General features: G+C 43.5%; 1 protein-coding gene across 4 annotated transcripts in view; it reads right to left on the bottom strand.

Moving 5' to 3' along the window:
• The window catches only part of hcn2b (hyperpolarization activated cyclic nucleotide-gated potassium channel 2b), a 43,120-nt gene that overhangs the window by 5,329 nt on the left and 19,934 nt on the right, over positions 1–17,857 (bottom strand). For all 4 annotated transcript variants that reach the window (XR_011078322.1, XM_068591535.1, XM_068591533.1 and 1 more), the window contains 3 exons: positions 6,983–7,129; positions 6,077–6,317; positions 1,876–2,040 (listed from right to left, as the gene is read on the bottom strand). Coding sequence is in view for 3 of the 4 variants with exons in the window: in XM_068591535.1 (XP_068447636.1) it covers positions 1,876–2,040; positions 6,077–6,317; positions 6,983–7,129 (553 nt within the window). In the remaining variant the exon portion in view is untranslated. The remainder of the gene's footprint in view (positions 1–1,875; positions 2,041–6,076; positions 6,318–6,982; positions 7,130–17,857) is intronic.

The raw sequence follows: 17,857 nt of genomic DNA, 5'->3' as shown, positions 1-17,857 counted from the left end.
AGAAAGAAACAGGAAAATAAAATGCACCGTTTTAATGTTTTGAAGCAAGACACAGGGACTTGACAGAGTTCATTCATGGCGTGTGTCTTTATTGATGGTTATTGGTTAGAATTTGGTGAACTTAAACTGTCAATTAAAGCGTGTACGGTTCTACGGCCAATAGCGTCGCTCGAACAGCACACAACATAATTGTATCTCCACTGTCAACCATTCACCCGAGTTAGCTGGGGCTCAATGCAGAGCCTGCTATTCATCATGAAGTAACACCGCCAAGTCAAGCTGTGTTTACAATGTGATGCATTATGGGTATGAACACGAGTCATTATGGTCCGTCAGGCTGAACTGATCCTGAATAAACACTCCTGGTCACCGATGCTCAACAAAATACTTCTTAAATGTGATGAAACTAAAGGATTTCGCTGATGTTTTTGAAGCGTTGGGTTGTACTCGCTTTCTCACAACGAGGATCTCACAGAGATGCATCCGAACACTCGATCGTACCAAAGCTTTCGCCATCATCGGCACGTCTGTGTTTAATATTTAACAATCTCAACAAGGCTTCTGATGACCCTCAGAGCGAAGGGTCCATCATGTCTGTCGTCAACAGAGGAACACATCGTCATGTTCCCAGGGAGAGGATTTGGTCCTGAAGCAGACATGTTCGCCGCCGCCCCCCATAAAAAAAAAAAAAAAAAAAGCGGCGAGCCGCTGACTGAACGCCGCTCATGTGTGGAATCCGGCTGCTATGGCAACAGCTGGCAGGTGGCGGATGCAGGGCTTTTTTGTCAACATGTGAAGTGGGTTCGTGTGACAGGGCGACGCAACATCGGCAGCACCGCTGACCTCGGAGGGAGGGGGCGATGGAGGGGGGGGGGTGATGGGCGGGGAAAGTTGTTTGCACGGTGGAGAAGAACAACAACATGTTTGTGTTTACTCTTCAACAATAAGGGGATCCCAAGGCGTGGCCGAGACAAAGCAACAAGGTCTGTGCATGTTTGTGTGTGCAAATTATACAGAATCAGTGAGTCTAGAGAGAGAGCAGAGTCGCTGAACCACTCTGCTCTGTGGTTTTTAACCACGATATTAATAAGTGTCACACTTATTTAATCACTGCTTTTTTCTTTTCTTTTTTTTTAAAATGCCGAGTATATCCACTCCATTCACACTCAAGAAGCTAGATAATGAAATGATTCACAGCCGTGAATAATAAGTAATAATCTTCACCACGTCGGCCTCATTCAGGGAATCACAGCTGTCAGATAGCGCCGGGTTTTGACAGACGTTGAATAAATGAATGTGTGAATGAATGAATGTGCGTTTTCCTTACGCTTCAATCCATCTTCTGAATGACTCATTTGCTTATGAAGACGAGAGCCCGCGTATACCTGAGCGTCGTAGCGCCGATTATCCTGAATCGCCCATGAATTAGGTCTGGATCTCAAGATGATTTGGACAGTTATTATGATTTATTAACGTAAAGAAAAACATGAATGTGCTCTACTCAAAGCCGCCAGATTCCAGTCAGACGTCAGTCAATCAAAAAAAAAAAACATGACAGAAACTAAATAAAAGTATTTTGATGAACACTAAATGTATTTTCAAATGTTTGTGACATCAAACGTGACACAAAAGAAGAAGAAACAATCAGCTGAAAGTGTTACTAGCAATGGAAATGACGTCTATTAACTTCTTTTTGCAGCATACATGCTCTTATTTTGGTGGGAAAAGGATATCAGAGTTGAAAAAGCGCTGTTCACTTCTGCTCAAATGAAAGCAACAAAACTACATGCTTTATGGTAACTGACTGTCAAACAATACAACATAAAGTTGCCTCCCCCCGCGGTGCAGGGAAACAGACCAGATGGTGGGTCTTACCTATCCGGTCCAATCTGTCAATGGCCACCGTCTCGAAGGCCCTCCTCATCATGGGATACTCCTCCAGCACCTCGTTGAAATTGTCCACGGAGAGCGAGTACAGGCGGCAGTACGTGTCCGCTCGCACGCTGGCCGTCCGTCTGCCGCGGGTCAGCAGGCAGATCTCTGGTGGGGGAGGAGAGAGACAGCGGGCGAGAGACAGATCAGATCACACCGACGGATTCACGGGTGTCAGTGACGGAGAAAAGAACAGAGGTGTCGTCTGAAAAAGGGGGAGATTTGTTGAGCACTCTGAAACACAGGGCTTTGAGATGTGTGTGTGTGTGTGTGTGTCATGCACACAGTGTGCAGCCAGCGTGACCCACTGACGGGGAGTTCTTCCCGCGGCCGAGCGCAGACAGCTGTGTGAAGGAAGCTCGCTCTATATTTGGAGATGTGCGGCTAAGCTTCATTACATTCAGTTGTTCCCCTTCCCCGAGTATCTTTATCTCTTCTGGCTTTTCCTCCTCTTCTTCTTCATCTGTGGGCCGGGCCGCACCGACTGTTGTCTTGACAACCGTATGCCCTCTTTTTTTTTTTTTTTTTTTTTTTTCCCCTCCTCCTGCCTGAAAGGTCGACCTCCTCTGACTCTCTGTGGGAAAAGAGAGGAGAAATAACGAAACGCGAGGAGACTCCATTAAGGACGAGCGCCGAGGCACCTAATCATCTCCAGCTGCAAACACAGCAGGAGCTGGAGGGGAATGGCAGACACCGGAGCTGGAATTGGAGGGAAAATTGTGCAGAAACTGTCCCGAAAAAAATTCCTAATTCAAGAAAAACTGCCCAGAATTGGAGTGAAATTTCTGACACCTATGCATGTCTAACAGTTAGCGGGCTGGTTTCATTGAGTAAAATAAGCTAGTTTGCTTTTTTTGACAGCAGTTGCAAGCGAGCGGTTTCCAGTCTTTATGCTAAGCTAAGCATTCATCTTCTCCTTCATGCTAAGATAAGAGCATCTTCCGTTCCAGGATGTTTCACCTTGTAAAGCTCTGGTTGGTAATTGTTGTCATACACACACACACACACACACACATCCAGGTAATCAGTGAACAAAAAGCAGGTTTCTCTGCCTCTTTTTGCAGCTCATAAAACCATTTGCAAGATTCCACCTGACCCGAAGCCAAACCCCCAATCAGCCCCGAGGCGTCTCAAACTTCACGAGCGCCGCAGGGGAGTGATTGACAGCTGCGTTGGAGACTCCTCGTCATCTGATTGGTTGTTGTTGTTGTTTTTAATCTTTTGGGCGCGGTAGACTCTTGCAAACGCCATGTGGAGCACTTAAAGGAGGCAGAGAGATGTTCGCGGCTCGTCTGTCTCATGTACTTCAGTCAGGATGTAGTGAAATACGACCAAAAAGTTATTTTTATTATCGTTACTAAATGTAGCTTTAGGGCAAAGAAACAGTAAGGATCTGGGCCACAACTGCCAGATACTATTAGTGTGTCCTCCTTTGCATGTAAACACTACACTGTCTCTTATAAAACAGATACTGTACATTCACACACACACACACACACACACTGCTCTCACCATGAGTCAGGACACACAGCTGCTTTTCATACAGAGATTATTTAAGTGTGACCTTGAGTGTGACCATGTTTTCTGCCTATCTGATTAAGGATTTATAGTTCCTCTGTGGATGAATGATTAATAGCCTCCGCTTATAGATGCTCTGCTGCATGATCCTCGTGGTGCGCTGCTGCAGTGGAGGTGAAGCTGATGTACTGAACTCCTTCAGACAGAGCAGGGAGTAGTTACGGCTTTATTGTCTGTGGATACATTGGGTGAGCTTGCTTTCTTGAAAAAAGTGAAGTTTTTCAGCATTATAGACGCTCCAGTTTAGTGAGAGTTGTGGAAAAGCTCTCCTCCGAATCCACAGGAAGCCTCAGACATCCTTTTATAAGTTGTCACTTGAGGTCTTTCTGCTTATACAGTACATAACACCAGCATTTACATATTGCTCGCATCATTAGTGGGACGTGCCGGGAGAGAATAATATCCGAGTGAAACCTCCGGGGCTGCGTCAAAAAGCTGTTCAAACCGCTGGGTAATCATGTGTAGCCTGTAGATAGGGCAAGTGTCAAACTCAAATATGATGAAAAATACAGAATATTAGCAGTATGCACTATTTGGTATCACGACTGCCTTAACTTTTTTACTGTTTTATTGCCTGATATGTTCACAGGGAAACTCCTTCTGTTTCTGGCACCCTTATAAATATATTATTCCCCTTATTCAAATCACCTAGATCCAGAAAAAGTGCCAGTTAATAACTTCACTACATATCAAATCCTAATAAACTAATAATTAATAAGTCTAACAACATTTTTGGTCGTTCACAATCGCAGCCACACAAGAAAGTTCAGACTAATAATCACGGCAGTGAATGTGCAGCTGTTAAAAAAACTCAGTTTCCAGTATTTTCAACAAATCCAATCTTGCTTGTTCAAGCAGTTATTTACTGAATAAATGATGAGGCTGTGGCCGGACAAGTGATGTGTGCGTTGTTCACCCAGAGAGTCCTTTTGAAAGAGAAGGGAGCCCAAAGGCTAAGCTGCAGACTCAGCTGCATGCACAGCCACAGCACCCAGTCTCCACAGCACCCAGTCTCCACAGCACCCAGTCTCCACAGCACCCAGTCTCCACAGCACCCAGTCTCCACAGCACCCAGTCTCCACAGCACCCAGTCTCCACAGCACCGAGTCTGCACAGCACCCAGTCTGCACAGCACCCAGTCTCCACAGCACCCAGTCTCCACAGCGCTGTCTCTCTCTAAACGCAACAACACAATGATGGAGGGTTGCCAATGAGAAATGTCCACGCTCCAGAGTGACAATAACGTCGCTAAGTTGGAGCAAAGTCACATGTTTGGCCCGACGCCCCCGTCTACTTACTAATTGAGGGAATATACCACACACACACACACACACACACACACACACTGCGGTGGTGAAACCGCATTGTCCCTCCAAGCCCACTGCTGTTTCCTCCTCGGTGGCAGACACGGCTCTGAAGAATCTATGCTTGACATTACAGATGCCCCCTGCCCGATCCCCCCGCCATCTATCTGCGATGTGCGGTGCTAATTAGCTGTTGCTAATTGGATGTGTGATGTGTGTGTGTCCGTGTGCCATGCGGGCCCGCACGTCGACATGGCTGCCAGTGAACTCTGGCCTGCCGCAGAGGACAGCAGGTGTTCAGAGACGTAGTCAAAACCATGAACCCACGAGACTTTGAAAAGGAAAGCGTGTGGGTGTGTTTGTGTGTGTTTGTGTGTGTGTGTGCGCTTGTGTGGCGCTGCGTGTTTCTACACAGCAGAGGAACAGAAGGCTGGAGGAGAAGAGGCTGCGAGGGAAGACTGAACAAAAAGTCCAGGTAAATGTCATGAAGCAGAATAGAAGAAAATAATAGAACAGAACAGAGTAGAAGAAAACAATAGAACACAGTAGAATAGAAGAAAATAAAACAACAGAACAGAGTACAGTAGAAAAAAAACAATAGAACAATGCAGAACAATAGAATAGAACAGAACAGAGTAGAATAGAACAAACGAATAGAACAGAACAGAGTAGAATAAAACAAAAGAGTAGAATAAAACAGAGTAGAATAGCACGGTAGAATAGAACAGAGTAGAATATAACAATATAACAGAGTAGAATAGAACACAATAGTAGAACAGAATAGAATAGAACAGAGTAGAACAATATTACAGAGTAGAATAGAACAATAAAACCGCAAAGAGTAGAATAAAACAAAAGAGTAGAATAGAACAAAAGAGTAGAATAGAACAATAGAACACAACAAAGTAGGATAGAACAATAAAACAAAGTAGAATAGAACAAACGAGTAGAACAGAACAGAAATAGAATAGAACAATAGAACAGAACAGAACAACATACCAGAGAAGAATAGAACAAAAGAGTAGAATAGAACAATAGAACAGAGTAGAACAGAACAGAGTAGGATAGAACAATAGAACAGAGTAGAACAGAACAGAGTAGGATAGAACAATAGAACAGAGTAGGATAGAACAATAGAACAGAGTAGGATAGAACAATAGAACAGAGTAGAACAGAACAGAGTAGGATAGAACAATAGAACAGAGTAGAACAGAACAATAGAACAGAGTAGAACAGTAACTGATGCTCCCCAGCAGACACACCTCCAAAGTAGGATCCGTCCATCAGCTTCATGCCGATGCTTCCTTTGGTCAGGACGCTCACCACGCCGTGCTGGATGAAGTACATCTTCTTGCCGATGGTTCCCTCCCTGATGATGTAGTCTGCGGGCTGGAAGACTTCAAACCTCAGCTTGGTCAGCATCGCCGTCACGAAGTTGGGATCGGCGTTGGCGAACAGCGGCATGGTGGCCACCAGCTTACGGCAGTTGAAGTTGACGATTTCCTGGATTTGAACCGGAAGCAGCGAGTGGGTCAAGTCACGCGACGTAAATAACAACATCAGGAGGAAGAGGAACACTAAGTTGGGTGAAATATGTGATAGAATTTAACGTGATCTTTGTTCTGCATTAACATTTCAGGAAGAGCAACTCTTTTAACTAGAAATGTCTCGATTGAGTTGGAGAGAAAATCAGCCATTTTGGATGTTTGAAAGAAGGAAATGACCTAAAATGACCATTGTAGGTATTATTCAGAGAAAAAATATTGGATATTATAAAAGGGTTACATCATCAGATAATAAAGACACTATTTCCTGAATCGTACTTTGAGCTGCCCTTGAAGCCAGAGGACCTCGCTGACGGTAAACTGCAGTAAACCTGGTTCCCTGGCTGCAGGAAAAACAACTCACAGGTGTTTTTGGAACATGCAGTCCATGTAAAACATTACTTTAAACCCATTTGTTCCTCCCTTTAAATAAAAACTGTGTGTGCACTTCAGGTACCGCGAGGTCAGCTAGCTAGCTAGCTTACCAGCTAGCAAGCCGCTGAATGAGAAAACAACTAACCGAAAGGCTTCATCTCCACTCTCTTGTCTCGTCAACACTTTTGTTCAGATAAGGGTGTGTGTGTGTGTGTGTGTGTGTGTGTGTGTGTGTGTGTGTGTTCATACCTCTCGCAGAGGCTCATTAAGCTCCTCCAGGATGCTCTCTTCATCGAACATCTTGCCCTGGTATCGGTGCTCGTAGTAGTCGTGGATCTTCTGTCGGAAGTCCGCCGGTAGTTTGTGGAACGACATGTACTGCTCCACTTGTTTGTACTGGAGGAAGGAGGGAAGCGGGAGAGACGGAGGTGAGGAGACGCATGCATTGATTAAAGCAGAGTTTCGTTAATTGAGACGGGAAGAGGTTTGAGGAGTTTATCTGGCCAGCAGCTGAGGGGAAGCCATTCTTTTTTCATTTAGACTACAACATCCTCTCAGTACATTTCTGCAAACATGAAGACCCTGTGACCCATTTATACCTCGTAGCTATGGGAGGAAGATGGTGATGAAGCTGTTAAGGAAACATGACAGCTTTGTTAAGCCCGTGAGGATTCATCACGCTCCACTGTGTTTAGCGAAGAAGACGCCGCTACTGTACATCTGAACCACAGCGAGTATCTTTCTCGCTGTACTGAATGCTTTATTTTGAAGGGACAGATAAAATAACTACAATCAAGCTTTTCCAAAAGTGAAATGTCTGCATTATTGTTCTCTGTTTTCCTCGGTAAAATATATAAAACAACTCTTCCATGACCTGTGAGGTCAAGAGAAGAAAAAAAAAGGTAAATAATTAACTGCAACGAGTGGGTCATTTGTGTACTCGGGTTACTATTCTGAGAAAGGAAGATGTTTGTTGTTTGTGTTAGAATTGATTAATATATAACTATGTGGTGAGAGCAACACAGCGCTGGGCTGCCACAGATTGTGTTTGCTCACCCGAGTGATTCACACCATCACATATTCACCAGCGTTATGTTTATCTGCATCCAATGCAGACCGAACGTCCACTTCTCTCAACCCTTTACGCCGCTCCGTAACACATTTCATGCCTGGATTCCCTTTGAAAAGAGCAGGCTCTGGATCTGCTGCATGGCTTCTGCTGGGAGGTGGAAGTGCACGATGGCACTGTGTGCATTGAGAAATGAATCTCCTGCTTTTTATTCCCCATTCACTGGACACAAATGGAACGGCTTCTGATGGTTTATTTCATTCATAGCAGGAGGACGGCACACATTGTATGTTGGTTTCACACATCATCACCTTCCTGTAAACACAAAATTCACCCTGAAGCTACACACGCACACACACAACGAAAGCATCCTGCGGGTGAAAATTACCACAAGATGAGCACAGAGCGGTTTACTTCCTGTTGTATGAGCAGCTAATGCGACCCAGAAAGACACACAACTAAATATATACAATTACAGCCTCAAGGTTGTATGCCTTGCAGGCCAGAAGTTGCGATTTATATCCAAAATGACATCACTTTAATATGTTACATCTATTGGATATCTCCATGAAATTGTCATAATTAGCACATGAATTCCAACGTTGCGTCTCCTGAGGTATCGCGTTCACAAGAAGTCACAGTGATCTTGACCTTTGACCACCAACATCCAATCAGTTCCTCCTTTAGTCCAAGTGGAGGTTTGAGCAGGAATTAGAAGAAATTCCCTAAAAGATTGAAATACCGCATTCACATAAGGGGCGGATATAAGTTCATAGTGACCTTTGTTTGACCTTTGGACCACCAGAATCTAGTCAGTGCCTTTCTGAGATGTCGTATTCACATGAACAGACAACCCAACAACATGCCAACATTCACTGGATGACCAAAAAAAAAACATACAAGCGGGAGAATTATGAATGAATCAGCTGTTTATGGACCCGAAGATGTTTCAAACAGTGATCAGTACTGTGTTGTTGGAGTTATGTGATATATATAAGGCCTCTTCCTTTGTGTTAAGTAGTGTGAGTCATCCCTCTGAGGGATAAACTGTCAATTGGATGAATGCAAGGTTTCAAGCAGCGGGTCGAGGAAGAACCTCCACACCAGAATAAACAACACGACGCAGCTTAAATCTTCATTACAGCTCAAATATGATGGTTGGATAAGTTTTTTTTCTCAGCAGCACTTACTGCCAGTGAAAAATAAATTGATTGCACCCTGTCAAACAAAGCCGTCATTGTTTACAGCTCACCTGTGGATTTGCGACTTCTACAATAATCAGCAGTTGTAATTTGTTTTTCTTCCACCTTTTGAAGTTGTTGTTGTCGTGGCTGTCAATTTCCATTGTTTTAACCTCCACTGGAAAATAAGAGGAAAGAAGACAAAAAACGAATATGACAAAACAAAACTTTGCTTTCAATTACGAGTTGGATAAACTCCGAAATGGTCAAAGAGCTAAAAAAAAAAAAAAAGAAAAAAAAAGTCCGCTAATGAAATATGGAGATTTTCATTAAAAAAAACGCGCTCAGTTGACATTTTACATGGGTGAGATATGAAAAGAAAAGAAAGGAATGAATCCGTGGAGGAACAAACAGACGCCTCCAGACGGGGAACAATCTGACGAGTAATGACGTGAATGATCTGCTTTACTGGGCAATATGGATGAAAAGGGAAGTGTTTATATCCCATTTTACAGAGACCTGGAGACTCAGAAATAAAGGTTCTTCCTGAAGAGCTGAGCGTCTACCCAGAACCTTTTGCTTCTGAAGAACCTTCTTTGTTAAGGGTTCTTTGTAAGACCAAGGGTTCAATTACGAACCCTGAAGATCCAAAGAATACTTTTTGGCGGTTATTCAAGGATAGTTGACAGCATGTGTTACGAGATCCTCTCAGCCCAAACACCCGGAAACTGTGATTGTGAACCAGAAAAAAACCTTCTCTGTAGAACCCCTGAGTGGGTTCTCGATGAAACCCTTGGAATATAAAAGACTTCTTAATAAAAAAACATCTTTGTGGGTTCTAGATGAAACCGTTTAGAAACCCAGGATGGGTTCTAGATTAAACCATTGCAAAATAAAAGAGTTCTTGGTAGAAACCTCTTTGTGGGTTCAGATGAAACCGTTTGAATATAAAAGGGTTCTTGGTTTAAGCAGCTTTAGAACGGTTCTTGATGGAACCCTTACAACATTAAAAGGCTCACTGAAGAACCTCTCATCCAGTGTTCTCTGTAGTTCCTCGAATACAGTGTTCTGGGTAGACCCTTGCTGAGATGGGTCTAGATATAAACCTTCATGAGTTTATAGGTAGAACCATCTGAAAAGGTTTGAGGCTATGAAAGGTTCTACCTGGAACCAAAAATGGTTCTCCTCCTGAGAGGAGCTGAAGAACCCTATATGGTTCTAGTTGGCACCGTTGTTTCAAAGTGTCCACAATCCCTGGAGGCTCGTGTTGCTCAACACCGTACAAAGACAATAAATGTGTTGTTCTGTCCTTCAAGGTGTCACTCGTGAGCATCTCAGTGCTTAATAAACCTTCAAAGAGACGTAAGCATTAACCGAGGTGAGTAAACAGGAGAGATCTCCAGCGGTCCGAGTGCACACAAGAGATCCACGTCTTTAATCCTCCAGAGAGCTGATATGATCCGGCCGGTGAGAGTGTTGACCAGACAATCACACTTCATGAGGGCCGTTGACAATGACCTTGACCGTAACGGTCAATGTCACAAACGCGCGATGGGACGGCTCCCTGTGCAGGAAATTACATCGTGTCGAGCTGCACCGGTGACGTATGGGCGAGAGGATCAAATGAAGGCTTGACCCTGGTCGCACATAATATCCTTCATATAGCACACACTGGTTGTCACGCTAGGACATCATTACACTTTGTTTGTCCAGGATTTTCTCTCCATAATATGAAGCAGAGAGGGGTTTTTTTTACAGAAGAGAAAACTTGGGGTTATGTAAGAATGTCACCGCTGGTGGAGGAGAGCGACATGTCTCCTTATTTTCAGGAAAAATTTCCATTTAGACTAAATCCACATCTGTTACAATCTCTTCCTGCTTTTTATTCCACGTTTTCCTCAAACTGTTTCTGTCCCCTTCCCATCTCTTTTCTAACCTCATGGTTTAATACACAGAACCATCTGAGACGCCCGTCAATGGAAACTGTTTAGGGAAAGGGCAAGGCACTTTCAAAAGGAGCCTTGAGCAGGTGATTGGAATAAAACCAACAAAACCGCACGACTAAAATTGGATTTGGATTTTCGCGTGATCGTGTGATATCCTGAAAATCCAGCTGCTGTGTTAGGAAAGTCTCTTTCAGGCACTTTCCCCCAATGACTGACTACTGCTCCCCAGTGTGATGTTATACTATAAATACTACAAACACACGCATACAGCACAGCATGGCCCTGCACTAAATGGAAATCTGGGTGTATCGCTTACTTAAATAAACCACATTATACAAATTACATCAGCAAAAACAATTAACGGCATCCTTTTCCTTCTTATGTAAACCAATTTTAATCTCGATCTCATTCGGTCTTGATTAATTGCCTCGGGCCGTGTGTTCATTAAGCCTCAGCAGCACTAAATGACAACCTGACGGGGTGTAACATCCGAACATCTTTGCAGATTTTCTACCACATCTGGAATGTAAACACGTGATCCAGACAAACAATCTGAATTTTCTCATAACATAAAAGAGGAAAACCCCAAAATCTTTTACGGACTAACGATGAAGAGGCAGTCGACGTCCAGAGTTTCCAGCTCATTCAATCCAACATGGGGATGAATAGAGTCAAACATTTAACTCATGGATATCACTTCCCCCGAAAGGACAAATACATAGCGAGATGGACAAAATATTTGTCAAAATAAGGAAATTAGCAGGTGACTCGCCCTCCCTGAACACACAGGCTTCAGGACTTTGACGGCTCTCGAGACTCAGCATCTCTTTTATTTTTACCTGCTTGAACTTTTTTCTTTCTTTTCTTTCTTTTTGGCCAGATGGATGTCTCATTTCTGATATTCTTTCTTATTTTTGAAGGTTGTTTGTTGAACTGTAAAAATACCTAAAGTAAAGTATAACAAAAAAAATCACTTCCTCAGTTGATTTAGCCAGTTGTTTTTTGTATAACACCTTTTCTAAAATGTTATGTTTAAATATGCAAATGAAGCAGTAATCTCATGCTAACTTTGTGGAATTTAGGAGAAATCTACAACACTAATACACAAAGTAGTAAAAACAGACACCTAAATGTGTTTTTTGGATGTATGAAAGAAGAATTGTTATGGAAGCAAAATAGCCCAAAATTTAAAAAACAAATTAAGTGACCGGTGCATTAAAAAGCAATGTCTCATCCGACACATTTCACACATTCTTATGATTGAATCCCCGTGTTTGTCCACACTTCTACAATTAATATTTACCCTCCAGGATGGCAAGTTTCCAGAACCTGGACTATTTTCTGCATCCCACTCCTATTTCAACCCAATGTCACAGATATTATCCTCCTACATTACATTAATAAATGCAGTGTCCATTTCATATTTTTCTTAAATCAAACTTGGGATGCAGATAAGACCGGACTTAGAGCCTTCTGCAGTCGGCTACTAGCATCAAACTAACAAATGCATTACACTTCGGAAATCCAATCTGTTCCTCTCGGCCTGCCGACTTAGCTGGGGGGCGACGCAGAGGCTTTTTTATGGGACATAAAGCTCCTCGTTGGTGGGATGCGAGCGTGATGCATGGCTGTCACTGTAAGCCGCCACAGAGGGAAGGGGAGGAAGTGAATTGGCCCTCCCATTAATGGGCCATGTCACTGAACGTCAAGGCTCGAGATGTGACACGTCCTAAATCTGTGTGTGTGTGTGTGTGTGCGTGTGTGTGTGTGTGTTGTCTTGTGTACAAGTATCCTTTAGCTTACTATCCTGAAGAGCGGAGACAGAGACAAATGCACACACACTTTTAGGCTCACGCAACTATGCATGCATACACACACTACTTTACGGATTTATAGTTTAGTTTTTTCCTACTGTGTATTAAATATTGTGGAAATAATTTAAACAATACGACAACCTAAAGGCCAAAGGCAAGGCTGAAGTGCCTTAGATTTGCATTATTACTAATGGCCAGTAGGGGGCGACTCTTCTGGTTGCAAAAATAAGTCTAATTGTATAGAAGTTTATGTGAAAAAGACTCGACTTCTCACTTGATTATTACCTCAGTAAACATTGTAAACATGAGTTTATTGTCTCAATCGCTAGTTTTAAGTATTTTAAAATACAACATAGTAAATTATGGTTCAATTGAGGATTAAAAAAAGACCAATTTTGCCTGGATTTTTTGTATTTATACAAACAATGACCAAATGATAAATACAATACATTTTCATAATCATTAAAATCTTAATATTTCAGGTGAGGTTGAGCATGAAATTACACACTCGACCCCGGAGATAGTGTCTGACAAAAAAATCTATCGTAGTTCACGGTCCACTTACTCGCTGTTTCTGGAGCTGTGAACCGTGTCCGACTCCCTGACAACTACGAGATGCTGTTGAAAGCTCTAGAAGAAGCGCACATTAAACAAAATCAGATATTTTGAAGTGTGAGAGCGGGTAGTAAAAGGTCCGGCCTCAGTGGCCGGGTTACGAAGCCAGCAGTTTCTCAAGTCATCGTTTATGTGTCAAGACCCAGTGGATCGGCGCTCATCGGCGTGAGGCCTCGGAGGGAGGGGAGGGGGAGCGGGGGAGGCGTCACACCTCCCTCCACTCACCAATATTCAGACACGCTTGCTCATGATGGGGAAGAAGTGAAAGGCCAGGAGGAGCCGGAGTGGAGTTACATAATGGCTAATGCCCTCCCGTCCCGTGTGCAGTGTCCCCCGGCAGATGGTGTATTGCCCAACAGTCAAGGGCGAATAGACATATGAAGCCGGGGAGGGCTGGAGACGGGAGGAGAGACACGGGACGAGGACGACCAGTCACCTCAACGTGAAGGAGGAGGGGGGGGGGTGACAGGGGAACGCTAAGCCGCCGCCGCCGCCGCCTCGAGTCTCCTGTCGTAACACGGTCTGGGGGGAACAGTGCTGCGACTCCGCATGTCAGCCGCTGTGGCCCTCACAAAACCACAGCATGTTCCTACACGCTGAGACGGTGAAGCTGCTGCTCCACAGAGATCCCCAATCAGAGGTACTTGTATCCCAGGGGTACTTTTGCAGTTTATGAAAACAATTTAATTAAAATATATACATGCATAGTTGCGTTTAGGAGGAAAATAACAAACCTTCCACACAATATTACAAGCTGGTGTGTAAATTTATCCCAAAAACTAAAAAACTTTGAGCTACAATACTAACAACTTATATGGGGAGTGCATGAAAACTAGTGAGCAGAGTTAGTTACCTGGTTAAAGTAATGATGGTGTAAAAATGATCTGAGAAAGAGAACATTTAACTAAAGGTAATGCTCAAACTGTTCATATGGCTAATGGATGACAACTCATTAGCTAAAAGTAATGAATAAAGAGGCTAATGAAGTAATTAATAAAGAACTGACATAATTAGCTAAAAGCTAATTATTACTTTCAGCTGAAATTAATAGCTGAAAGTAATGAATAAACAGGTGAATTAACTAATAACACTAAATATTATGGGTGGGGAAAAATATCGATACAGCATAGTATTGTGATATTTTTCGAGGCGATATTGTATCGATACACAGAAGTCAAGTATTGATCTTTTATTTAATCAATTCTAAACGTTTTGGTCCCAGAATAATGAAATCAGTTTGTGTTTTTTTGACAAAATGTTCCTTTGGGGACAATTTACGGTTGTAAAAATTGTAATAAATCGCATTATATCGCAATACTCAATGTATCGCGATAATATCGTATCGGGACTTAAGTATCGTGACGATATTGTATCCTGGGACCTCTGGTGATTCCCGCCCCTACTGGATATATGGTTGAAAAGTGCAGCTTTATTAAAAGTTGTAATACACAGTTGACAATTCAACTGAATCACTGCTTCACCGTCTCATTAAAATCTCCCTCTCTTATCTCACATTGTTTGTCTCTCTCTGTATTTCTGTCCCCAGACCTTCCAAGCACCCGGCTGACTAAACAACATGTGTCCATTCTGATGAAGCAGAACAAAACACCGGCTTGCTTTTGTCTAACTCTTGATCCCACGGTGAACGGTTCAAACCCACATCTCTCTTTGGTCAGCGAGCTCTGCTCATGCGGACGGGAGACGCAGCTTAGCGCCGGAGCTATTATGACATTTCCATCCGGACGCCGAGCCCGATGCTATCTGTTTGCTCTGCTGCGTCAATACACGGCCAAGCAAGTCGCTCGCGTTTGCTTTATCTTGGACAAAGAATCAGAGGTTCTACCCATAGCTCCGTCTCCAGGCTGTTATCTGCAGTGCAGCATGGCCGAGTTCATTGGTTAGTGGTGAACAAACAAGTCGTGAAGGGGTGAGGGGAGGGGGGGGGGGGGGTTTGCATGTTGGATGAGTGGCTCTGGTCGAGCCCGGCAGGGAGTTGCCACTCTGTTCATTATTGCACTGCAGTGCATCGCGCAGGAAGAGGAACATGAGACTGATGGCAGGAACTGATTGCCGCAGACGTCACGCCACTGACAGAGTACAGCGACATGCAACTGACACAAAGCAGAGACTCCTGCAAAGACTCTGCGGCTCATTTGCCATTTCTCTCAATTCTTCTTTTTTTAGTCCGGGGGCTCGCTGCGGGGGGACGTCCTTTCGGCTTATGGCATTAATGTCAAATACTGGAAACCAATTACGATTTTCTTGAACAGCAACTTCTTTTTTTCAGGTTCATCCAACTAAGTTATGTACCAAATGCAGTGATTTCCTGATAGGATACGGCGCCAACACTCAGCCTTGCTTTCAATTTTTGCTCAGCAAATAATCCCCCTTTGACCCGATACGTTTTGCAAAAGGTTTCCCCGAAGACCACCATCCTAAAAACTGTTTACAGGACTTCTTGAACCGAAAAGAAGGTAGAGGATGACGTTTTATATCTGTAAAACTTTCTTCGTGCCGAGAAAAGGCGGGGCCACGTGAAGAAAAACTATGTTGCGCATGTTGAGTTTTTGGGATGTGCCCACTAATTAACAGCCAGACAGAATTAATAATAAAACCTTATTTGCTAAGATAATAAGGAGATGAGAGACTTTGAAAATAGCACTTAACTTAACAAAGTTAATTACAGCAAAAGCATAAAGGCAAATAATAATAAACAAGCTGAAACACAATGAAGATATGAAAATAGAAAACATGATCAAAAGAGGCTTTAGAAAATGAAATAAGAATGAATAATGCATGGGGAAATAAGACAAGGTTAAAAGTTGGCGAGATGAAAAGACAATCACGTAACAGCGTGTCTCTGAGTGTATTTTGAGAAGATGGCACTGAATTAGTGAGTCTGTGTTCTTGAGACACGACCGTCTACAGATGTGAGGCCGCTGACTGAAAACGCACAATCACTGTCGGAGGGTCTCAGGTTAACATCCCGTACAATAATACACATTATTAAAAGAAGAAGTTTTTAAAAACAGAGATAATTGTGCGTCTCATGGTCAGTGTGTCCCGGTCAGTGGACAGTTGTGGTGCTGCATCAAGCTGTCACAGCTGTGTTACAACGGAGCCCACACTGTCACAAACTGCACTCCCTAATGTTCCCACAGGTTAGAAACATAGAAACATCAGTCTTATTCTGAACTCTCAGACGTATGACAATTATACAATTGCATAGATCTTTAATCCTCGTTATTTTTCATCTATCTATCTATCTATCTATCTATCTATCTACCTACCTATATCCTCCTTCCCTCTGTCCCTCCCTCCTTCCCTACCAATCTATCCATCTATCTATCTATCTATCCATCCATCCATCTCATTTAACCATGACCAGCTCCAAATCCGAAAATATGTACCGCCTGAAAAGATTGCTCTGATGCTAAGCTATGATTGGCCAGCCTGCATTTGAAGAGGGTCTAAGGGAAAAGTCAATTCCGTTCACCTGTGTTTCCTGACGGCTTTTGAGTAAACCCTTTGACGCCTTGTCTTCCACGGTACACAGTGATGCATTATGCTCAGTGCTGCTGGATGGAGTAGCCCAGATCCATTGATGATGTTTCCGTTCCCTGCTGCATTTGCCAGGCTCATATTCCTGACACATTCATACAGTAGCTTCATTACTTTTTAAATACCACCACCGCTCAGTGAGTGTTGTTCTGCTATAAACTCAACATCAACATCACGGCTGCTCACTTCTATCATGACCTAGAAAGTAACGCCAGATGATTATCTATTCAACATGATGCACGACCGAGCTGCAAGTGATAAAATAAACAGCCAAGCGTTGAGGCCCAAACGGCGCATGACTCAATAAGAGTAAACCCGGTCGCCCTTTGTTCTAAACACCGAGCACGGGCTTCACCTGCAGAACAAAGCTCGACCAATCACCCTGCAGTTTGCAGTGTGCGTGTAAGACTTCTCCCCATCACTCAGGATCTAAGGACACGGACAAGAAGCAGAGCACCGCTGACACCGCGGGCTATTTCAAAGCTGGACGCGCTCCCCCCGCGCCGGCCCGCAGACGCCGAGCGCTTTGATCAGCCGCCGCCGAGAGACCTCCGACGGGGCCGAGGCCCGGCGCGCCGCGGCCGAGGATATCCGAGGATGTTCCCGTCAAAATGTGTTGGAATGAAATGAGGAAACCCTCTGCGTTCGTATCCAACGTCCGAACTAAAAACACATCTTTTTCCGACTACACCTCGAGTAAGGAAAGTAGCGCCGTAGTAGCACTTAAATGTCTCTTACTGATAGCACTTTGTAGTTTAGTTTAGTTCTTTGTACTCGCGGTTGAAAGCACTTGTTGTAAGTTGCGTTGGATAAAAGCGTCAGCTAAATGAGACGTAATGCAACTATTTCCTCAGATATGTTTTAGTTTAAAGAGTTGTATCAATAAAATGACAGAAATCTCCATATGGTGTCGGGCCATGCATCTAGATTAAGATTTG

The sequence above is a fragment of the Clinocottus analis genome, unplaced genomic scaffold, assembly GCF_023055335.1.
Source record: "Clinocottus analis isolate CAN_PGR_092001 unplaced genomic scaffold, fCliAna1.0.p SCAF_25, whole genome shotgun sequence".
Lineage (NCBI taxonomy): Eukaryota > Metazoa > Chordata > Actinopteri > Perciformes > Cottidae > Clinocottus > Clinocottus analis.
The sequence above is the reverse complement of the archived record's forward strand: the minus strand, read 5'-3'. Positions and strand labels throughout refer to the sequence as shown.